Source organism: Anabas testudineus, chromosome 4, assembly GCF_900324465.2.
Source record: "Anabas testudineus chromosome 4, fAnaTes1.2, whole genome shotgun sequence".
Taxonomy (NCBI): domain Eukaryota; kingdom Metazoa; phylum Chordata; class Actinopteri; order Anabantiformes; family Anabantidae; genus Anabas; species Anabas testudineus.
This window is the reverse complement of record NC_046613.1, coordinates 14,845,445-14,870,655: the sequence shown is the minus strand read 5'-3', so window position 1 is coordinate 14,870,655 and position 25,211 is coordinate 14,845,445. Positions and strand designations below refer to the sequence as shown.

Genomic DNA, 25,211 nt, shown 5'->3' with positions numbered 1-25,211 from the left:
TTTGGCCACCGTCAGCAACTCAATTCTTGTTTGTAGTCATTAGTTTTCTAATCCAAAAATGGATCCATTGTGGGCATAAAAACAAAGCCAAACTCAAATATGTGGAATTTTTATTTTAGTACATTTTATATGAAAATAGTGTCGCAGACTTATACAACGGATTTTGCTGTACAATTGACATGTAGATGGATGAATACATTTCTACAGGTAACAAAGAACAAAAGCATTGTATCAGTGAGGAGGCACGTTTCCATTAGCTTCAGTACTGAACTTATTTGGTTAAAAGGAGAGAATAAGAACATAAATGAGCCTGTGCTGCTAATGTGGACGCTAACTTTGAGCCACCAGGGCACTAAATTCATCTTGAATTCCAGAGGCAGCTAATGAACGAGCTTTGAGAGTAACATCCTCTAAATGAACGACAGCAGCTCTAACGACTCATTAGTGAACGCTTCCCGGACCTTTAGGGACGTACTTTAAACAAAAGGAACCTTGGTGCTTCTCACATGGTGGTTTGTTTATAAGAGGGATGAGGAAAAAGGATAAGACAAGTAAGAGATTTGAGTTTTTCTTCAAAGCAGTTATGTACAAAAAAAATAGCAACTGCCACCATGTTACAAAGCAGTAAACTCAAATGAACTCACGTGACGCTACATAAAAAAATCTGAGCAATACTTCCTCTTGTAGAATAAAAGACTAAGGTCATAGTTACAGACTGCAGAGGGAAAGCCTGGGTTTTATTATGTGTAAAAATGTCACATAGTCATTCATTAGCTCCCTAACATCTACTTTCTATACAATCCAGTTTCCGTCTTTTAGCGGGACTGTACAGTTTGTCACGTAGTTTACAAAAGGTGCAGTAAGAAACAGAAGCTGCCACTCAAACAGAAAACTGCAGCACTTCTAGCGTTACCTTGATGAAACGAATATTTCAAAACGTAGGAGTGAGGCCTACAGGGTATCACAAAACGAGTGTCGATAAACTCAACTGAATGTAGAGTTGCTGTAGTGGATCTAAACGGTGGCCCCAAAGTTCAGTGACGCCACTCTGTGCCCACGGAGATCACTGATACACACAATTTCATAATGTGCAGGGTTAACGTGGAATTCTACAAAAGAAAACTCATTTTTAGTTTTTTTTTTTAACCTAAAAAAGTAGAAACCGATTCTCAGTTTTGTGAATTTTAAGTCATATCGTATCAGTGTTTTGAGCATCTTTGGGAACATTTCTAAATTTGACTGTGTTTGAGGACTGCATGACCTGCACGTCTGTTTAGGAGGTGTCCAATAGATTATATACAATTTTATGTTTTACTGATATTTACTATTATCACAAAACTAAGATGACTTTTCACCTTCGGGTTATTTTAAAGTCTACTTCAGTAGGAAAAGAACCTAAAAACTCATTTTAGTGGGATTCCCAAAACATCACACAGTCATTTCAGTGTTCGACTTCAGGTCAGTTACACACAGTCCCTTTACAAACATTACTTACATACTTAAATACGTAACCTTTCGTCGTTTCGTTTTCCTCCACTCACACCTTGTCTCAAGGAAACTCACAGTCACTCTAACATCAATGCCCTTTTTACTGAGGAGATGTTCGCACTCATCACGTCGTCGGTTCTTCTTGCGTCTGGTCGTCTGTGCTCACAATCAGTACGGGCGATGGGATCCACGAACGTTTCCCCCGCAGTTTCTCATTTTCTACTTCAAGAAGTGTGGTTTGTAGCACAACGTTGCCTTGGTGTATGCCCGTTTCTTGTTCCAGCTCCAGAGGTTAAAGGTCAGGGAAGCGACTAGGGTCTTCCTTATAATCAACGGGGATCGTAAAAATGGAGTCATCAAACTCATCGTAGCGAAACTCCTGAAATGTCACTGTGGCTGTGATCGTGGGAAAGACGGGGATGTCTGCGGGGAGACAAGAGAACAGCTGCTAATTGCGTCTTGGAAATGTCAGAGGTATACATGTCAGATGTTTTACATTAGGGGGAGGAACAAAATGCCTGTGCTTTAGTTTGCAAATCTTGTATGTAGATGCTATTATTTATTCTCTGTATTACTTCTTACCGAGTTTTACAGGAAAGCCGGGCGGGAGCTTCATCTGAACAAACTCCCTGAGTTTATTAAAGTGCTTGAAGGGTGCAATCACCTCCAGAACATTAAGCAACCTGAGAAAACAACCAACACATGAACCAACACAACCATAAACCTTTTTTTTTTTTTTTACAGGTTATTCATCATTGATCCACATTTCTTGTGAACTGGGACCATAAGGGCGTCAGAGAAAATTGTTTAAACTGTCTGGATGAGGAGACTCACGATTCAATGCCCAGAGGGAAGTCTTGACTCATGGCTATCGTGGCTTTGAAGTTCTTCTTGCTCTCTTTGCAAACCAGCTCTCTCCCTAGATGAGGAGCTCTGAGGGGAAACGAGAGCCGGTCAGAATAATGAACGAGGGCAGCTCATTTACTGATGACGTGACCCTGCATAAATAGACCTGTTCCCATTTGTTTATTTGTGGCTATGAAATGTTACAACTGTGAAACTCTTTACATGTTACTTGGGTGTGTAAGAAGATATTTTAAAAAAGACATAATTTACAGTGCAGGAAAAACTTTTATTACTTCATTCACAAATTAGATACAAGTGACATTCATTGTAAATATTTCCTCTGATGTCTAACGTAAGACTTACTTTCCATTGTCAGCGGTAATGTATTCTTCCCAGGATATAGTGTTGGGTGAAGGGGGGGTTAGAGATTGCCTCCTCGCCGGCTGGAGAGCAGTGAGAATAAAATAAAGTACGTCATCATTTAAAAACACAGCCAAAGAGACAAAAGATTTAATGTGACACTGGCAGCGGACAAAACAAAATCATTAATTAAATTATAATCAAAACTAAGAAAAGTCTAATGTTTAGTTTAACCTGTGTTCATCAAACTCTTTAATATTAAGACTTTACTCTAACAGTGAGCTGACATGCACAGCAAGAGCCACTAGAGGGCGTCAGTGGATCACAAAACCCACAGTCTTTAGCCTGTTAAACCACACACACACACACACACACACACACACACACACACACACACACACACTCACACACACACACACACACACACACACACACACAGTGACAGAACGGAGCTGATCAGGCATTCATTTGATTAACTGAATGGTAAGTAAACATCAGACTGACAACGAAGTCTAAAACCATCAGAGGTTTTGTCTTTGTGTTGGTTTTCATCCAATGCACCTGTAGCGCTTCTGTGGGCAGGTCAACGCGAAGCAGTATGATGAGACCTCCGCCCGAAAACACCACCTCCACCTTCGTAAGATAATCTATCTCATCTGCATGAGGCAAATGATTTAGACTCCGTCTCCTTTAATAAACTGTACGTCTTCAACTTCAGTGGGTACAGTCTGTTCTTAGCGACCTTGAATTACACTGAGCTCTATCCTGTTCTACCTGAAATTGACTTTGTTCTAAAACGAACTTAATGTTCTTTCCAGTGTTAAGAAATTTGAATCACACCAGCCGAACCTCCCTGCGGTTAAATAAGGCAACTAGGGCAGAATAATGTGGGAAAATGTGGATGAAGAGACACCTGACTGTGCCAAGACTCAGTAGATGATATCCGAGCTTTCGCTTCATTCCCACCTACACGCTGCAGTCATCACAGAAATGTTTTTTCTCTCCCGAGCCCTGTTAGGCACCCACCCTCACGCTACGTGCATCGGCTCAGGTGCGTTGTTGTTGTGATTAGCACAGACTACACACAGGCTGCAGAGGCCCCGATCTGCTGGTATGCTGGTCCCGCCCCTCCGTCATTCCATGGCACCAGGGGCTTTAGGGCTTCATCTGTGCGATCAATAGCGTCGAGGCCTGTTGGAAAGCCCCACACGCCTCCCTGTGTCCACAGGCGCTGAGCTGACCTGCTCTGCCTCGCTGTGGTAAACACAGCTTCATCGCAGCTGCTGCTTATTTTCTCCTCACCCACTTCTGTGTGTTATTCTCCACTGGCATCGACACCAGGGCTCACCACCACAACTCAGCTTTTTTTCCCCACTTGAAACCAGAGCAGGCGCTGAGTCAAACCAGTATAAATAGAGAGAGACAAAGAACAGACGCCAATGTGAGGAGACAAAGCCGAGCACAGAACAAGGGGGGGGGGGGTCAACAAAAGAAGAAGCGAGCAGTAAAAAGGCCTCCATGGAGTGCGGAGAGGCTTTGTGTTCGCTTTGTGACTGGCTTTATGCTCAGAGTTTAGACGAGGGCTAGTTAAAGTCTGGAACATACGGCAGTGAGAGAGGATGGTAGGTGGAAGAGAGTGCAGCTTTGAAGACTTCACCACCGGGTGGCAGTGTTGGGACACGAATTAACACAATGTATTTGGCGGGGGGGGGGGGGGGGGGGGGGGGCTGTGTCACATAACAAAGGTGATTGGAGCAGGTTTTCATTCTGTTTTCATGTTGAAGCAAATAAAACTTCAAAGCAACGACAGCAGGGGAGTCAGACAGGAATTTTCCAATAAGCCACGCCAAGTTGCGTGAGTCCGGCGGGAAGTCAGTGCCATTCGTACGGGATTTGTCTTTGCACAGATGCAGCAGTGAATGTGCGGGACAGCACGGTTTCAGGACGGGGCTGGTGGTTACGCTGCAGGTGCAAGTAAACAGGATGTTTATCAGCAGAGCAGTGCTCCAACTGGTTCTCATGTTTTCCCAAGATGTTAGCAGTGACTCATAAAGTGAAGATGCACAGTCTGTCCCTCATAGTTACTCCGTTACTGTCAGATATCAAACTGAAACGTTAGGAATTAGGAACATCATGTGAACTACAGTAGACTGTCTGTTAGAGCAGCCGTTTCTCTTCTTACTGCTCCACCAAAGTGACCAGTGACAATCGGTCTCACCTCAAAGTTCTGCTCTATGAGGTTCCCTCCTTTGCTCAGGCTCTCCATGATGGCTTTGTTCCTCAAGATGTCCTCCTCGCTCAGATGCTCCCGCCTCTTCCTGGACTCCAGCACCAGGCCGTTCACAGAGTAGAAGTCTGCCAGGAAGTTTCCCACACGCTCCTGGAGATAGAAAAAACAGTTAGGTGAGCTCAACCCCCCACTGAGTAACCAACCTTTTAAAAACCACAGCAAAAGGACAAAGGGCTGAGAGGAGTGAAAGTAATACCCAGACTACTCAGTCAGCACCTCCGTGCTCCCGGCTACCCTGTATGTGTTGTTCTGAACCCTGAGCCTATCACCTGGGGTTATCACTGCTGCAGCTTTGATTTATTTATTGTCTTTCACGCATGGTGTGGGTGGTGTAGCACAGGAAATATGATGAGAAAACAGCAGCACACAATGGCCAATGACACGTGAGAGCAACAGGATTTATTTTCTCATAAACATGAGTAAAAAAAAAAATTTGTCTAATTCAATTCTAATATGTCAAATATCTGAGTGTAGATCACAGCACATTGTTTCCTTTTCATTTCCGCCATTAAAATAACTTAATAACTTAATAACAAGCTACTGAAAATTCCTGACATTCCTCAGGCCAGGTGGATCCCTGTGACACCAACCGTCTTGTCCTCTCTGAACAGCCAGCCGGTCTGTGCCCTGGAGAAGGTGATGGACTTGGTGGAGAGTGTGGCGGAGTAAACGTCACTGCTCATCAGAATGTCCACTTCCTCCTCCGTCTCCATCTCCGACTCCTGAGAATACAGGTTTACCAGTGTTATAACAGAAACGCCTCCTCTGTTGATTCAACCAGAATCAACATGTCGGTTAAGAGCCAGCCACTTCACATTAAAATACTGCGAACCACAGAATAAGACTTCAAACACACAACCTCATTCTGACCTTTTGTTTGGCTGCACTCTAAGGACAAACGTTCCTCTTGTGCACATACAAATATAATGATATGTGGGAACTTTTCCGTATTATTTACTGAAAACATTCATGTTGATGAAAGAAGAACAAACCCTGCATTTTCCTCCTCACTGCTGTGTTGTTCTTTCCAGTCAAAAGCTCAGTAATGAGGTCGAGCTAAAACATTTCAACAAAAAATTTGTGTTTTTTTAATTCTTCTCTAATGTGAGGATTTGCAGCTTTTCCTTCTCTTTGGTGACATCAAACTTAACATTTTGAGATTTCAAGTGTAAGCGTCTTCCGCACCTCATGGTGTATCCGCTGGTAGACTTTCTGTTCGTTGTCCAGCACAACAAAGGACTCTGAGGGGATGGCATTGCCGTTGAAGATGAAACTGAGGTCACCGCGCTGGCACTTCATGTCTGTGAAGTCTATCAGGGTAGTGTCTAATCTGCACGTGCACATAAACAGGGGACACCAAGACAGAGAACGTTAAACAAAAAGAAACAGCGGAAGAGTTGGACTGACTTTACTTTTGGCTCAACAAGCTGTGGCCAACACTGCGAGCCAAAAGGGAAAAGGGAAAACGTGATGGGTGTCACTCCTTTGCTCTGAACGCGAGAGACTGTGCATGGTAATGACTGCCACGGGAGACCGATAGCGCATATCAAGAAACTTTTAACTTGGGTAGTGTTCGAATGAGGCATGACAGCAAAGAGAATAACTGATCTGCTTGTGAGGACCGAATGCACAGTAGTAAGTGCTCTGGGTGGGTATGACAGGCCTGACACACTGCAGAATGTAAATGAACTTGCTGTGACAGTCCCGCCCTCCCCCCGACAGTTTTTCTTTCACTCTCTCTCGTTCTCTCCCTGAAACTCCAGGATAATAAGAGGACATTTTGAATACCAAATTAGGCAGCCGGGGAGCTGTTACACACAAAACTGACAAGCTCCAGCATCAAGGCTCATCTCCCACACAAACAGGATGCAGAGCTACACTCAAACACACACTTTCAATGAACTGAATTCACTCTTGAATTGATTTAGTTCATAGGACACGAGACGCATATAGAGGAGCGTGTGTGCATATGCTGGAGAAAAGCACGCGTGGTTTGTCGGACATGTCACCACTATAAAAAAAAGTGCTAATGTATGTGCATATGCCTTACAAACACAGCTGTGGACGCCTGCTGTAGATTCACTGCTGCGACTGTGAGCCGGCCTGTGTCAGAGAGTGACCATCTTCTGCCGACATCCTGTGTTAATGAGCTAAACAGTACATTAGTGTCTACAGTAAGTCTGGATTTACGAAGCTCCGGTTTAAATGCAACACAGAAGTAAAAGATTTGCCCATAGAGGCATCGCCGTTCTGCTTCCTCATACTGCACGTTACTGATTTCACACTCTACTTAACCAGACTAGGCTGAGGAGGGAAACTGGAGGAGGAGGAGAGAGAAAAGAAAACTTCACAGCTTCTTTGTTTACTTCAACAAAGAAGCCGTAGATCTGCCTCTCCGTGTCTTTAAACGTCACCCATTTTATTGAAATGCTTAACTTTGCTTGGACTTGCCTGATGTTGATGCCCTGCTTGTAGATCTTACATGCATCTGAGGGCAGGATTCTGGAGAGCAAAGGCACTGCAACATACAGTAGAAGGTACAGTAAGGAAATGTAAAATGGCATCCTGGAGGTGCCTACATTTAGAAAGCTCACTCAATAATGAAAAGCACCATCCACTTCAAAGTTTCAGCAGCGTATAGAGCTGTGGAGGAGCATATAAGATGTAGCTCTGTAGCTAAATATTTAATAACTGAGCTGGCCTGGATTATGTAACTGAAAGCAAGAAACTTCCTTTGCTGAAAGAGGGATTTTAACAGTCCAAAATACGTCTGTGAGCTGCACAGAACCATTATAAAATGTGGCTTCTCCCAACACATCTACACTAAACGGACCTGAAGGTCACCAAGGTTTTAACTGCATTATTTTCAATAATATTTATCTGTAACTACACATATAATTTTCATGTGCCTGTCACAACAAGTCTTTGTCTTCTTACAGCGTTTCCCCATTACAAATACATGGTTACGTAACCAGTTCACATGTAAAATACCCCTCACCTTGTCAATAATTGACAAAGACACAGTGAGCACACAGAACTTGCAGACTGAGCAAATGCTTTAGTCTCCTGTCACACCACAGACTTAATCTGTACTGTGTGACATCCTGCACTGTACAAAAATGAAACTCTGTGTACACCGAGTTGGAGATTAAGATCTGCTTCTCAAAACGTCTGGAAGTGCACTCAAGGCAACTGCACTTTTAGATTTTAACAGCTGATATTCCTTATAGCACAAAACAACGCTCACCCACTGACTGCATCATGTTTCCCTGCCTGAAATACACTGTCCACTTGTTTTACACCACACCCTGAGGACTAACTAAAATGTTTTTGGCGAACCTCGCTATCACTAGACAGCAGATGGAACTTGACTCACCCCAACTTTGGAAGTCCCAGTGAAGCTCTAAGTAAAAGTCGCCAAGCTGCAAACAAAGAAACAGAGAATACTCAATTACAAGTACAAAAGTAATTATACAGGTATGAAAAGGTGGAAAGCAGGTCATTCATGGGTAAAAACTGATTTGAGGGTTAAGCCTAATTACATTTAGATTTGTCAACAAATCCCATAAAAACGCCAAATCCAACATTGTGTTAATCTATAACTGTGTTTTTTTGTGCGTGTGCAAAACCCTTTCAGTTTAAACAGACCTGACTTAAGAAACCTGTCTGTCCGTAAACAAATACCTGACTGACTCAACTCAATACAACCTAATTATCCTGGGGCGTCTTATCATCATCATCATCATCATCATCACTACTGCTGTTCTCAATCCATCCTTCACTGGTGACGTCAAGCTGCCAGGGGATCATCACTTCCCAGAGCTTCATAATCTCTGAGAGATAATGACGCAGAAAAATCGTCTCTGGCATCTCTGCCTCATCATCCCGGAGGGATCACATCATATTACGTCAAACGCAGGCTCGGCTGACTGCCAAGCAACTTGTAAAGCAGTTATATTAAGGCTGGAGGTGAAAAACCACTGGCACAGGCCGGCGTTATGACCTCTTTAAAACACAGTTAAAAATGGCACATGGTTTTTAGACCATTCGCGGCTTTTAGTCTTTGTCCATCTGCTTTCTTGCGCCCTGGCTCTCATGTGGGGGTGGCGTTGCTGCATGGCTGACCTGGAAGCTAAAAATCACCAGATGATGACGCCTACACTTAGGCCTCCATAACTTCATGTTAGGCATTTACAACAATACAGAAAGGCTCCTCGTGCAGTAGAAGCACATACTCTATTTACTGTAAGACGCTCGGGTGGAAAATTGTGGATTTGAACTCCAGGTCTATGAGTAGTTACATGTTTACAGTGTGTGTCTGTATATGCATGCGACATCCTACCAGACAACCACAAAAGCACCGTGAGCCTTCAAGTCTCTGACGTGGACTGTAAATTGATAATGAACTGATAATGTGAGCGTGTGTCCCTCCTATGTTTGCTTTGCTATGATGACAGTAATTGGTGAATGACAAACTTCACCAAGGTCTGTGAAGGAAGTCTGTTTATTTCTGGATGTATATTTTGTATATTTAACCCTCTGTGGGTCTGTGTAATATGTGTTTTTTTTTGCACACAACTGAGAGCAGAGAGGTAAGTTACAGCATCAAGACGGCTGACTCTGAACGATGTACCTCTTTCAGGGCTTTCAGCAGCTTGGGCCTCTTGTCCTCCACGCTCTCCCTGGACTGTTGCTTCAGCTTCCTCAGCAGAGCTGTGACTGAAGATCGCAGAAGAAAAAAAACGATAAATGAGACCAAAACCCTCAACAATGAGGTAGCTTTTTTTGTTTTGTGTAGAGAAATCACAAGCTGGAGAGAGTGGATTGAATGACATGTAATTTGTTCCCATGCCAGCAGACTGTTAATTTGTTCTAAAAAACCCTTTAGTTTGGCTGAATCTGATCCCACCACTTAACTTGCTCCAAGAAGAACATTTTGTCACTTTAAAAAAAAAAAAATATCTCCATCATGTTATGTTTGGCAAACACAGCCTCCCTTGCACAGCATAAAACTCAGCAACTCCTTAATCATGATTAGTTGGCTGAGGAAAAAGGATTTTATTTTCAGTATATGGAGGTTTTGTTTTCTGCAACATTTAAAACGGCGTCTGGCTCCTTGTCGGACTCTTGTCATCAGTTTTAATTTAAAGAAGGTAACATGTTAACACTCTCACTAGTGGGCACACAGCAGATTTAGACTAAAACCAAATTGTAAGCAGCCAAAACTGCTTACGAAGGTGCTGCAGTACCAGAAGATGACAATGTCTGTTAAGAATACACTGTGACCATTATTTTTAAAGGTCTCTCTATGCAAATCCTGCCAACAGAGATACACATAAAGGCAAAGATCACAGAGTTTATAGTAACAGTACAGATTCTAGTTCAAAGATGTGCCGACTTCCTGAGGCTACATGAAACACTTGCCGCAGCGCCCGGCCAATCCATGTGCACCGCCTGCGGGGATCAAAACGTTCCAGGATGTTCAAAGGGGACGAGCCTGGCAGATACGGAGCTTCCTGCTAATGAGCTGTGTCTTTAACCTCCCTAATGACATGAGACACACTCTCAGCAGACTTTTAACCAAGACGGGTCACATTAACAAGCATTCACAGCTCCCGTTACCATTGCCTGCAGTACAACTGCTTATTTATGCAGCAAACAGGCTTAAACCAAAAAAAGAAGAAAGAAAAAACGTCCACATCCAATCATGACACATTCACTTACATGTTATTTGCTGTTTTAAAGGGAAGGGTTGCTAATTGAAATAATGGTGGCGCTCTGATGAAGCCAGGAGGAGGTAAACGACTACATGACTGTGCCACTTACAAACAAGGGAGCAGTATAAAAAAATGAAACGGTTGCCTCCTGACACTCATACCATCATACACTATAGTGGACATATGGCATAATCATTAACCCAACTGGCTCCTGTGCTTCTCTCCATCCACGGGATGGGCTAACATACACAAACATGTTGTTTATATTGTCTGACTGGTGCTTCCCATGAAGCAGCACAGAAGGAGCAGAGGGCTCGATGGTGAAACTAGGCCAGATGAGAGCACGGGCACGCACACACGTACTAATACACATGACGACACAGGCGCAAAAACAGGACGAGGGGGGCCTTTGTGGTCCGGCTGCCTAATGAGTGTGGACATGCTCTGGATGGGGCTCCTCCTGATCCTCACCGCCTCTCAGTGGGACAAGGAAAGAAGTACAATCTCGCCATCTGCCCACAGACCACCCAGCCAACACAGACCAGAGAAACCGAACGCGACAGCTCCAACACTAAACCAAGCTGACACTCCATGCTGGTACTAACACGTTAATAACAAGTGATAGAGAGTCGGGATGATTTTTCAACTTAGACCTCTACTATTAAACAATTAGTCCTTCGTTACGACCGGACAACTACTGCTGGCTGGTCTCCAAGAAAGGGAGAACAGTCAATATTGACACAGTCACACACCACATGCATACACAGTCAGTCATATGTTTAAACTTACTGGTCAATTCATTTTACAAGTCATCTAAAATGACTTAAAAACAGCTGAAGGTAGCAAGCTGCATGGAGCATGTATATATTTTTAAATATACAAGGTGCTTGCAAGAAGTCTCCACAAATGTAGTGGGGATTAAGAAGGTTTTAGGCTAAAGGATCTAGTGTGGACAGGCACTGATGTCACCACAGTCCACACGTTGTTTTAATATTTTCCTTTTAATATTTGTTTATATGAACAATTATTTTACTTTAGCAACAGTATTTGATAGAAATATTGCAGGTATAAAGAACTCAAAATGTAGCCAGTTGATAAACTGAATCAACACGAACAAAATCAGCAGGTGGTGATAAGTCTTATCAGAACTAGGGCACACCTGGCCTAAACCTGATGGTCGTCCAAAAAAAGATAGCATGAAATTTCAATATTAAAAGTCATACCACTGTTGTATTTCCCTCTGGCCGTTGAAGGGACATTCCCTCAGCTACGAGAACAAGGCTTCCTTTTTGGTACTTTACATTAGTATTGCTTTGATTCAAAAACACCTCAGACTCATTTGATGGCTTTGACTGCACAGTGAGACAATATTTTTAAGGAGAAATTATCACTTAAACTTGATTATTTGGTTAAATATTACATTTTTCGTCAAACTCTACATAAGCAAGAAGCTATGAAGCTAGACAGCGACCTTAGGGCACAAATAACCATCACATAAATGAGTTGAAACCATCCAAAAGTCATAAAGTTTAAACACTTAAGTAGCTTCTAGTCTGCCTGCCTCAAGTCTGGGTGTGTACTCAACAGCCAAGATCATTGTTGCCTGACACCCACATGGAAAATCAGTTCCCCTTCTAATAAACACTAACAGCAGCCTTCGAACAAGCTCCTGAAGTTAACAACACAGTTGTGTGAGTAGAAGCCAAGTGACGACAGGAATAGCATTTCCTGAACTAAACACATGACAGAATCTATTTCTGAGCGGCACATTTCGCCTGCTTGTTCAAACAGAAAGCAATATGCGACAAAACTCAGATGACAAATGCATCAAATCACAGCAAATGTGGCTCGACTTCAATGGAAATTAATCACAAATGCTGGCTAAATATAACACAGGAAGAGTAGCGGGGATTTTTTTGATTTTTTTTATAATCACTTGGGAATTGTTTTCTTAATAAACAAAAGGATTAATCTGATATTGCATGGAGAGCTGTTGAAATACTGGAGATTGGACATTTGCCCAACTGTAAAAACAAACAAAGCCTCTAGGTCTCCACTTCCCCTCGCACACTCCTGACAAACGCTGACTCAACTCAAACAGAATAACTGCGAGGCAGGTCTTTGCTAGATTAACACTGAAAGTGGAAAGCTAAACAGTGAAAACTGTCCGTTTCCTGCAGCACTTTTCTCCTCTAATGTCAACACCGCCGCCAGGTACATTTCTGAGAGTGGACGACCAAGTGTAAATGTTTTACTCGGTGCAGACTCGGCTAATTTCAGAGTCAGATGCTGCAGGAGGGATGTCACATTAAGGACCCGTCCTGTACTTTGGAGCCAATGAAGGTTAAAGAACAACAAGAGTTTTTGACTTGTTGCAACAGGAGCTACTGTCTTTGGCTGATTCAGGAGATCAATGGACTGACCTACTCTTTGTGTCTGCCAGCGGGCTGAGCCTCTACCTGTCTACTGAGCTCCTGAATTAGCACAAAGACACGGGACCAGTCACAGCGCATGCTTGCAAACTCTCCTTCAAGACCTGGCTCCAGAAGACAGCTGTCATTTAATCCTGAATTATTCACTCATTTTAGTGAAAGGTGCATTTGTGAATAACTCTGTTTAATCCAAAAAATTTTTTAATTTTGCTGACATAGGAATTAGTCTGATTACATTAGCCAGCTGTAAAATATCTGCATTAAAATCAGATGATAAACCTCCAACAGTCACTGTGTCATGTAGCATAGTAGGAAAGAGACAGACTACTGCAAATGGGCTCTCAGCTCTAAACTGTATGGTTTATGTTGCCACATTCAGTAACAAACTGCAGAAGGTTTCACATTTAGCCAAAATAATCGACTTCTCATTAGTGGTAAAATGCCCGAAAATATCTAGATATAATTTTTTTTGTCAACATCTGACATTCTTATAAATAGCTGGTAAATAAATGAATGTTGCTGGTTCACTGGCAGCACATTAAATCAGTGTAGCAAATTAACATTTAGCTAAAATGAAAAATCTGATATTAGTCTGGTTAATATGATCTCTACAGCTGGTGTATCTATCATCTATAAATTATAAATTAAATAAGTAAATTATGGTTCAACTGGTTTTCCTACAACCTGCTTTATCTTCTACACAGTCAGGTAAATGGTGACAATAGCAGCAGCAATATACAAGGAAGAAAAACAAGCTGCTGCATGCCCTCAACTGAAAGCACCGTATACCATGTAGCTGGATTATATGGTGGTCTGTACAACCTTTGTGAAGTAAGGGGCTGTCAGTGTGAAGGTGGAGCAATGTTTGAGTCCGACACTGAGGCTGCCTCGGTCAATAGAGGCACTTATAAACCTAAGTAGGTGGCATTAGAGAGTTCATTAGAGTCAGTCAATAGCGACACTTAAAGAAGCCTCCCTAATGACTGCTCATACTTAGTGTGAAGTGGCTGCACTAATAAATCCCGACCCTAATTCGTTCTGAGGTTTTAAGTTAAGTGTAAAAAAAAAAAAAAACACATCTCCTCTTTTTGCTTCTTTTTAGCTGCATTACAAGCATCTGATTGTAAAACTGTCACATAAACGTGACACAGTGTGTTTTATCAATCTGGTATGGAAATTATTAAAAACTATAATAATATATCATAAAAACACCCTGAACATATAAAACTATGAGCACAAAATGGGCAAGACAGGGGCTTCAATATTATCAGCCTGTGGCTATAGAGAGAAACCCTTTAATGAACTGCCTTTTATTGCAGCACAAAAGCCAGAGAGCCTTGAGGAATGTCCCCTCTTTCTAACGGGACAAAGGAAGCAGCGGAACGCATCAGTATGGAAGAATGTGCCCAACCATTTGTTGATTTGCATCTGTTTCTCGCTCTCTTCCCCATTTTCTCCCAGGAAAACCCAAACTGAACCACCACCACCACCGAAGCCACAATAATTTTAGTATAAACACCTACGTATGTGCAAAACGAAGCAGTTCCTGTCAGCCAGTCAGTCACAGATACTTACTCATCTGACGGTCTCCGTAGCTAATGGCCTCTGCAAGGGGGCTCCATCCCTGAGCGTTCTTCACTTTCACTGGTGCATTGTGGGCCAGCAGCAGGTGGGCACACTCTGTAAGAGGGGCAGGAAAGACAGTCACATAAGTAGAGATTTACAACTATCTGAACGATGAGTTCAGAACAAACAGGAGTGTAAATAGATAAAATCTTTATATAAATATGTGTCTTGACTGGTTTTTTAAGGTGAGATTATTTTGTTTAGAATGAGCACAGGTTTGCACAGGGAGAAAAGGCTGCACGCAGGCTGCACACAGGCTGTACTTAAGTAGTTAACTGTTGTGTTGACATTGGAAAATCTGCAAACTGTAGCTCTGCAACAAAAGTGGCAACTTGTAAAACTAGTGCTTTTTTATGCAACAAAACTTCTTTAGACTGCAGCTAAACATCAAGAGTATCAGAGACGACTCCTGGATATCAGGAAATTGGCTTCCTTTTAACAAGAGATAAAAAAGAAGAAACTTATGAAATGCTGAACAACAATAAGCTCTAATGATCCTCCTGATTTGTCTTGATCCCACACATCAAACTGAATGTTTGTAACAAAGAACTATTGCCGTTCTATTTTCCTTCTTAACTGGATATCTGTGTACTTTTTCATGTTTCAGTTGGATATTAAATGGAGAGCTGTTGTTTGTATTTATTGATGAAAATATATATATATTCTTTCATTTGAATTTAATTTACTTTATTAAATAAAGGAAAATAAAAATAAATAAGTTACTTCATATCAACAACTGATGTTGTGACCTAAATACTTAAACAAACAACAAAGCCCAAGACGTTCATAAATTATTTTAATTATTATAGTGTCAACACAGTGTCCAGCTCTAATATAGTGTTCAGCCTCGCTTCTAGAGATGAACTAGGTTAAATATAACATCAAGTCTAGGACTCTTTTAACTAGAGATGTTTCCTGTAACATTAAATCATGTGGTATAAAAATAATCCTGGTTTTACAGAGGGACAGCTTGTGTGTAGGATTGAGATGACTGCTGACCCATTAACATAAGAGACATATGGGACCTACAGTTACACAAGACTCAGCATCCTACTTTAGAAACTATGGAATAAGAAAGGCTTCTCAGGAATGAAATATCAAACTTCACAAAAAGACGCCTCCTGTTACTTGATAGAGTAACACTCAGAGCCGCGCATGTATTCCAGTGACGGGAAAACAGCCAAAGAGCCTCATCCCTCTTCTATGGCATGATCAGCAGTAAGTGCAGCACAAAATCCCTCCACTCTCTGGGCAGCCTGTCAACAAACTACAGCCGGCCAAAAATGAAGCTCGTTGTTCCGGCTCAGCCGTCAGTTTTGTCGTGACATCATCCATTATATTGTTGGCATCTGTACAGCTCTGTCTCAGCACTAGGCAGGAGCAGTCACAGCCGTGTGAGCAGCAAACCGCCCAAATGTAAAGCAGAGGATAACTGCTACCAGTCTGCTGCTGGGTGGATATGTGGGGCTTTCACTCGACAGGACAAGAACTTAGGCTTTACTGCACCACACATCACCAGTCTGTTCAGAGATCATTTGGTCTGACAAAAGCCGCCCAGGGGCTCTTGGTCCAGTCTGGTTTAAACTTGTTAGTCATGTTTGAATATTGGAATGAACAAATTGAAACTGGTTACTGCCGACATGTTCAGACTTGCTTCTCTGATAAACGTCGGTATGAAAGCTATTAAAAACCTGCCTGAAACAGTGCTTTTATAGAAGCAGAAAGAATACGTTTGAAGAGTATAAAGCACAGCAACATTGTAACGCTGTCTAAAATGTCACCTCAGCTCTCTGATCTACATACTCATTATGTTTTATTGATGATAAAGAGGTCTCACCCATTCTTTATGACGGAGAGCAATACATTCAGAAACTCTAATTAAAACCCACCATCCACACAACAAAGACAAGTGTAAAGCCACAAGTGTAAAGCCACAAGTGTAAAGCCAAAAGTGTAAAGTCACAAGAGTAAAGCCAAAAGTGTAAAGCCACAAGTGTAAAGCCAAAAGTGTAAAGCCACAAGAGTAAAGCCACAAGTGTAAAGCCAAAAGTGTAAAGCCACAAGAGTGTAGTTACAGAAAAATAAAAAAGCCATGTTGTGACGGCACCCAAAGCTCAGGCTATATTCTTTATGAAAACAAAAGCCACAACATTATTATCCACACCACTGCTCTAATGTGCAGCTGACTTCAAGGTGGAACCATAGCAAAGAAAAATCAATATGAACAAAGACAGGCCGGTGGGTAGTTGTGTTCACACCAGGGGAGTAGCTGAGGTTAAAAGACGTGGCTCGTGGTTATTCTGAACTAGTTTTCTTGTTATATTTCTGCAAGTTAAGTACCACATCGACTGCCCACCTCGAAAAGTCTGACAAATATTGGCCATATTTCATGCTTTGATTAAATAAAGATGCTGTGCTTGCACCACAAAGAGTGGCCGCGAAAAGCGTTGCGTCAGCTAGCATAAGAGCAAACCTCAGTGTTTATGTCTTAGTCCAATCCGTGCCTGGGCTCAGGGTCGGACAATCTGATGAAAGAGACTGGTGTCGAGAAAATACAGGTGCACGAGTGCACAAGCACTCACTTTATGATGTAAGCCTTACATTCCCTTGGGGTTTGGACCTATATATCATCCTGCTAAATCCTATGATTGTGTAATGATAACAATATTTAGAAGATACACATTACATAAGCGTGTAGAGAGCAGTCAGGCCATGAGTCCTGAGCTACAGCTAGTTTCTAACAGTGCAGATCTTTCCCATCAGGGTTTAGTGTCTCTGGTGGGATTTATCAAAGGTGAAAGAATATTGACAAAAATATTTGAATGGTGGCGGTGGTGGTGCATGAACACGAGGTTTTCTATGCAATCTGTTTTGTTTACATTTGTATTTACAATGCACCTTGCATTAAATAAAAGCAGAAACATCACATGATGCAATCTGATTTGCTTTACAGACTGAACAAAGCACACAAATAAGAGCTACAGCTAATGTCTCTCAATGATCGCAAGCAGCAGCCATTTACAGAAACAATTTGTAATTCAGTGTGCTTCTAAATGGTAACTACACCATGTAAGATGAAAACACAGGATTTTCCATGAACCGTGATATCTACCATATAACAACAACAAACAAGACCTGTGGCCACTCCAGTGGCACCAGACTGAAAATGTTTCTTTGAACTTGAATACGGTTGAGCACACCGGGGTCGTTAAATAGCAATGGATCCAGATAACCGGTTTCAAGTCTATAAAATGCCTGGATTTATTAAGGTCCACAGCCAAACCCTTCATTAAAAGTACAGACACTGGCAAAGAGAAAAAGACTTTTGCATGAGGGTACTCACAGCAGGGGTGCACAACGGGCCCTTATTTAAATACTGATCCACCGTCCAACATGTTAAAGTAACAACCTTTGAATTTGCTTTGTTACTGTCCCTAATTTGTTGACAATGTCGGCATTTTTTAGGTCTCACACAAGTAGAAAAAAAACTGTGTGCATCTAGTTAGTACCTTATTTAGTTACTGACAACAGATGATGCAGGGACAACTTTCTGTGTTCATGGATATACAGTAAATTGTTTTGTCTGACTCATGTTCTTTGCAAACACAACACTCTATAATGGAGGCTGAAAGTGCAGCATAAGCATTACTCAGAGTCAGAAGAGCTACAATTATGTCTAAAGGTCAACTTGAGAAAACTGAAGAACAGAACTTGAGAACTTACCTTTAAACATAAAACGCACTTGTATCTCCAGTACCAGTAAAACCATTTCCCTCATGTTTTTGTTATATTATACAGTTTTATACATTTTATCTTACTACATACTGTGGTGAACTATATACAATATATTTCTTATAGGCTAAGATACAGGAAATAAATAATCAGTGCAGGTCATTCTTTTGAATCAAATAAAAAAAGTTGTATGAATACTTTCGGATTTAGCCTTTAACTCATTAGCCATGGTATAACAAATAAATAGGGAAGTCTTCCTGAGGGTTTCTGTGCTGCACGTGAAGCAGCTTTACAGGGGTCCTGCTCGAGTCACATACAACTTTCAGATAGAGGGATGAGCAGGGTAGAGCGGGATGGAGAAATGAAGTGCTAATCTAATGCTACGCTACGTGCACTGGCTACAGATAGGGCGCTTGTCAAGAGGCTCTGTGGGTTGTTGAACCCCACCCCCCACCCCCACCACCACCACCACCATCACCACCATCACCACCAGCAGCAGCAGCAGCAGCATCATCCATTCTGATACAGGCTGAGTACTTTGATAAAATGGCTTTGTTGCTCACTTCCTCACCATCGATCATACAATCAGCGACCAAATCAAACAGTTGAAGGAATACACTGTCACAGCCTCTGAGGCGAAACTAAAAATGCTTTGTAAACACCACATGTTTTGCTTTGCAGATTGATCCAAACCAATGAGATGCTATTGCTAAGACAAACTAGTGTTAACGTACATAATGAGACTCCAATCTTTATTCCCAATTTAATTAGATTCTCTTCTTCTTTTTGGTAAAGACCTAATAAAATTGTGTCTATTTATCGTTTTCGGAGGATGACTAATCCAGTCAGACTGGCTCTTTAAAATCTCTCATGGTTTTATCCTAGTGGCCACAGGAACACATCACAACCACCGGACAAAGCTTTCTCATTTTTTGACAGGACACAGGCTTCAGGGGAAAAACAAATTGGTTAATCTCAAACATCTGACAATGACATCAGCCACAGACAATTCTCAATTTCCACAGACTTTGGTTTCCTGAGAACTTGTCCAGGCCGTACTGCAAACAATCAGTGACAAAGAGACATGAGAAAAATCAGCTGAATGGAAAAACCCATCATCCATCTGCCAATGATTTTTCAATATGTACTCATGTGGCTAACCCACATTTTTCAACATGACATGTTTTCTACTAGAGTTTTCCTAATTTGACTGACTGACCGACATATATGTGGATTATTCTTTAACAGTTTAAGTAATTGGTAACCCAGCACGCCAAATGCTTTCTAGTTACAGATTCTCCAAAGTAAAATCTTTACTCATTGTCCTAGTTTTGTATCATTTTATGCTAAATGTTTCAGGGTTTTATGGTGTTGATCAGAAAAGGAGGTTATCTTTGGTTATTTTTTTATGTTTTGGCATTTTTATGCATCAAGTGATTAATGTGTCAGATTAATAATGAAAACAAATCCGGTCATTCTTCTACTTGTTTTTTTTTTTTCACCTGTATAAATGTTAAAACTCAAAATTAAACGACTACTAACAACAATCAATGTCATTACGAGTTTGGTAAATAAACACACACAGTACAGTACACACAAAGAGAACCTCGTCCTCTCCATCCCAACCAGCCACACCCAGACTATGATCTCATGCAGTAGCCTTCAGCCTGTCTGGCCTGAGAATCCCTGGAGGACAACAGCAGCTAAGACAAGAGATAGGCAACCTCATTAGCACAATCAATTCCACTGCGCCCCATTCGCCGCTGCACTTCGGCACTCTGCCATCTGAATTGCCAATAGGCAGTGGCAGGGCCTTTACTCCAGCGACAGGAATTGAACTTTGCGAACCTGAAATCAATCGAAACCCGTGCTCTGGTGACAGACACAAAACAAATGAGAACGTGCAGTACGAGTAACACTACACTTAATTTGTTCACTGAGAGCCTGCTGCGAAAGGGGGGAATTAATATTTTAGTAGTATGTTCTGCAGTCTCCTCGTGAAATTAAATGTAAGCAGCGGCTGACAGAAGGGACAATGTATTACTATTTGATGCACATGCTTCTAGTCCAGACAAATCAGCTGAAAACAAAACCACGGAGAGATTTTTTGAAAGCAAACTTGTTACACTCTGGACTCACAATCTGTTGGAAAAGGGTCTGGATGAAAAATGTAAAAACCTAATTTAGTGTCTTCTCTTATTGAGCCTGCAGCACAACAAGAGACTTTAGCCACTGAGAGCATCCCTTTTCTTGCACTGTCATCATTATCTAATCCCCACTGATTAAATATGGTCTATTATTCTCAACATTGTATTAAATATAAGAGAAAATATGTCCATAATAACAGAAGAGATTAGTTTTCTTGCTTGCTCCTTTTTTTCCAGGCAAAAATCCATAAACACAACCTTTTTGGTCATGCATGAGTATCTTGCCTTCTGGGATTTGTGTGGTGAGCTGTGACAAATGTCTGGTAGCCAGACAAATGCACACACAAAGACGAGGCCAACAAGCCAAAACGCACAGGCAAACACAAAAATAAATGGAAAAACAAACAAGAAGACATACGTGCCCACGGAGAGATTCGTTTAGAAAAGCCACAGAGAGACAAACATAAGCTACATGGAGGTGATTCTTAAAATAGTATTTACCTTTGTGACCCATCATGACAGCAAGATGCAGCGGTGTGTTTCCTGAAGAGGAAAAAAAACAGAATCTGTGAGCTTTATATGATAAGCACAAAATTCTGTGAGAAGTAATTTGCCTGTAGCAGTGTCACACTTAACATGTCGTTAAATCACTAAATTCCAAATGATATGGTCACTGCATGTCTGTTATGTGTTCTCTTACCAACTATTAACTTACTGCATCCACAAAATAAGCTGCATTAATCAGGCATGGGCAGGACTTGTTAACAGAGACAAAGTAAACACTGAATGCTAAAGGTTTCACATTCAATAACATTGGAGTGGGGAGGTGTAGATTTTCTTCTCAGCACGTGAAATGTGCCTCATATGCACTGGAGAATCCCTCAAGGGGATGCCAAAGTGCCCGGTCAGCTCTTGTAAGCTTCTCTTCCAGAAGAAGAGCGGTAGGCAAGCATCCAGAGTAAAGAGGACCTGCTTTGTAGAAGCCCTGACATGAGTGAATATTCAAGCTGGGGATCAGCCAGGAGTCCCACTGCATGTTGGTATAAACTGCACTGGCCTCTTAAGTTCAAATCTCCTTGAGCAAGACAGCGAATATTTACCTGTAACAGTGAGATCACAAGATACAATCTTTTGTTTTTGGTTTGCCACCAAACGCAATTGAAAAGTGGTGAATGGCACTGATGTTGATGTATCAATCAAATTACAGTGCTACAGTGCTATTACAACCATCAGCTGCACATTGTATTTATGGCATTTGTTCCGCCGGAGCCCGCCGTTTAGCTTCCGCTTCTATCTTAAAGAAGTTCATCTAATGTGCAAGTAAACACACCTTGTTGCGTTCCACCACGTCAGAGGTTTGATGTGAACACAGACGACATTCCAGTGCCGGCAATAAGCACAACCACAGGCCATCATTTGTCTCCGTACATCAACATAACAACACATCAACATAACAACACATCAACATAACAACACAATCTTGTTGTTTCATCAGTCTGGGAGAGTTTCTTAGAACTGTGAGGTGTTATCTGAGAAGACTTTGCCCAGCAGAAGAGTTACTGTCTGTCTGTCAAGTCCATAAAGTTTTGTAGTGTCCCCGTAGTCCATGAACAAACAGCAGCTCTTCTGAGAAGGTTTTTCTCATTTTCTCAAGTTCTGATTCATTCTGTAATCAAGTGATTTGTGAATGAACAGAAATATAATCTGTAGTGTTGAATAAATCAAGACATCTGAACATGTCAACCTGGGCTTTGGTGAACTATGATGAACATTACGTAAACATTTTCTATACTTGCCTATACCTAACTACACCTAATTGATTGATCTCGAAAATAATTCATTTGGATTTTCACTGCTGATGGTGGGAAGGTGTACTGAGGCTTCCGAGCAAAATAATCCCTCATACAGACTTTTAGTTTTTGCTGACTTAGAGAAACAGGATGTGAAGACATTGCAGGGCAGTGGGATCAAACTGTTCTTCATGGTGGGAATCAGCTGTCCAGGCCTTGGCACGCCTCGCCTGCTTCCACTGCTGCTGGAGATTGATGGCCTATTAGCGGAAAAACTAACCTTCACTCAACCTTAAAATTGGTGGATCTTGATGGTTTTGCTTCCTGCCTTCGGGGCTAATGTGGCAAGCAGCTGGTAAACTCACCGTGGATGTCTTTCTGGGCGATGTTCTGCGTCCGTATGAGCGAAGACAGGCGTCGGACATCTCCTTTAAACACGCATTCGTGCACCGGGAAGTCCTGGCCGGTTCGGATAATCGGGTTCTTGTTGTTGTCATCGATCACATCCGATGTTGACAGTGTGTTGGTGTTAGCATTAATCTGCGACTGTTGGTTCTGCTGCTGCTGGGTGGATGACGACTTGACCAACTTGTGATTGCTGAAGATTTTACTCGCTCTGCTTTTGTTGTTCGCCTTGGAGGCGCTGAACGTCCCGGTTGCAGCCTCCTCGTCCGGCTCCAGTAGATCCTCGTCCTTGCTCGGCCTGTGGTCCTTGCGCAGGGAGCGGACCTTCTCTCCGGTCATTTTCTAAACCGTTGGCGCTGACGAGGACCCTCCGGGCGAACCGATGCGATTCGCCAGTTGGAAGTCACGTAAACACTGGAAACTGTCCAACATGAAAACAACCAATCCTCCCAGCTACATAAGGTAAAACCACAGTTTGTCCGGCTATGAACGAGCGGCAGCCCCAGGTCACCGGTTTATAATGAAAACAAACAGTTCACTGTCCTCCCGTCGCTGCTTGCTGAACAACATCAGCGGCTCCAGTTGACTAGTACGGAAGATTCGTGTCGATGTCTTCCGCCTCGTAGTATCGCGAGAGTTGCGACAGGTTACCATCGGTCAGTGTGTGTCGGCCTCACACGTGGTCCTGCACCACAGCAGCTTAGTGAGGGGTAACCAAAAATAAAGTCCTCACAACAAATTATTTAGAATGGGTAAAACGTTTACATTTACGAGAACAGATAAAAATAAACTAAAAGTTCAGAAGAAACTGCACCTACCAGTTATAGATAGGAACAGAATAACCTACTTACAAATAGATTGTCACTGTTTTCAATCCGAGCCTGCTTAAATACAGTATAAATTGGTTTTAAAGTGTGTGAACTCATGTTAACTCATACTCAACTTTACAGCTATGGGCCAGTTTATACGTAATAAAACCATCAGAGTCACTGACATTTAGGAGTAGAGATACAGATAAACACATGCAGGCATTTAGTAGTTGCAAGCGGATAATAAACCCCACATGAACCAGTTGATTACTCAGGTAGCTGATGATGTCACACGTCTACGCAGCAGGTGAGATTTGCCAAAGCTGGCATTTTTCAAGCAACTTCAGTTCTTTGGAGGCTTTAAAACAACAAGGAAGGTTTATATCTATGTTTTTTTTAAGTAGCATGTCCCAGCATGTACTTTGGTCAGTTATTAAAATATTGTATAATGTTTATAAGCTGATGTCTACTGCACTAGTTACTGGCTTGGGCAACAGACCCAGTCTACGCTGAAATTGCCTGGATAATGTGAGCACTGTCTGTGCATTTATGTTGTCAGATCTCACTTGCTGTAAAGACCTGTGACGTTAACAACCTGATGTCACCTGAACCTGTGCAGATCTGTGGCTCCTGAGAGGGCCATCACAAAATTTTGTCCACTTAAAGTCTACTTTTACATAAAATTGAATTCCCTTTTAAGTGAAATTTGGAGTGCAAGACATTTACTTGCAATATTTTCACAATGTAGCAGAAACAGCATCAAAAACATTCACCACTGGCTGTTTATATCCTACACAAAACTGTACATAAACTCACTACTGTAATTGTAGTTGTGATTTTTGTAAAACAAACAAAGGATAAATGAATTTGATGCTGTTAATAACATATATATGCAAGTTAGCCTGCAAATGTGCTAACAATCTTTATGTATTCCAATCTGTTGCATAGCAGTAGATATAAATGTTGATTTAGACTTTGACTTTGACAGTATGGACAGTGCTCACAATACAATGTTCACAGAGGGGAAAGTTTCAATTTACATTCATTTATTTTGAATATAAAAATGACATATAAAGATAACAGCAGCAATGATCCCAGATTCACAGATGGATAATCATATCCAGTTCTTTGACGTCTCGGATATAGCAAAGCAGCATAAATAAACATGGTTCTTTATTTTGTCCGCTTTAAAATATACATAATAAAACATCTTTATAAAAGTTTACAGACAGCAAGAAAATAAGATGCAAGATTAAACAGGACTTCTGTAGAAATCATTTAATTCAAATAATTTTATTATTAAATTAATTGTTGACTGTTAACTGTTGTTCATTATGACAATAAATCCCAATGTGGAAAAGAATAATTAGCAACAACATCAATAAGTCCACTTATCTATCTCTATTTTAACTCATTATCAATTTGCCAGGATTAAACTGAGTGTAGTACAACAAACCTCTGATATTGTCAATGAGTCCTTACAGAGCACTTCCTCCCCCTATGGACTACAAATGGAAACACCACCTCTCTCCTGTCTCTGCCACATAGAAACATTTACATTTATTCACT

General features: G+C 41.6%; 1 protein-coding gene across 1 annotated transcript; it reads right to left on the bottom strand.

The window, feature by feature from the left end:
• Nucleotides 1-93: 93 nt before the first annotated feature.
• On the bottom strand, nucleotides 94-23,435 carry LOC113151956 (ankyrin repeat domain-containing protein 13C). Its single transcript, XM_026344835.1, has 13 exons — nucleotides 22,794-23,435; nucleotides 21,140-21,181; nucleotides 14,709-14,813; nucleotides 9,618-9,703; nucleotides 8,361-8,406; nucleotides 7,436-7,502; nucleotides 6,170-6,314; nucleotides 5,575-5,706; nucleotides 4,913-5,074; nucleotides 2,698-2,777; nucleotides 2,323-2,421; nucleotides 2,071-2,171; nucleotides 94-1,911 (listed from the first exon to the last, which is right to left on the bottom strand). Exons 1-13 carry the CDS (start codon nucleotides 23,170-23,172, stop codon nucleotides 1,781-1,783), a joined length of 1,575 nt encoding a protein of 524 aa, XP_026200620.1. The 5' UTR covers nucleotides 23,173-23,435; the 3' UTR covers nucleotides 94-1,780.
• Between the last annotated feature and the right edge of the window lie 1,776 nt (nucleotides 23,436-25,211).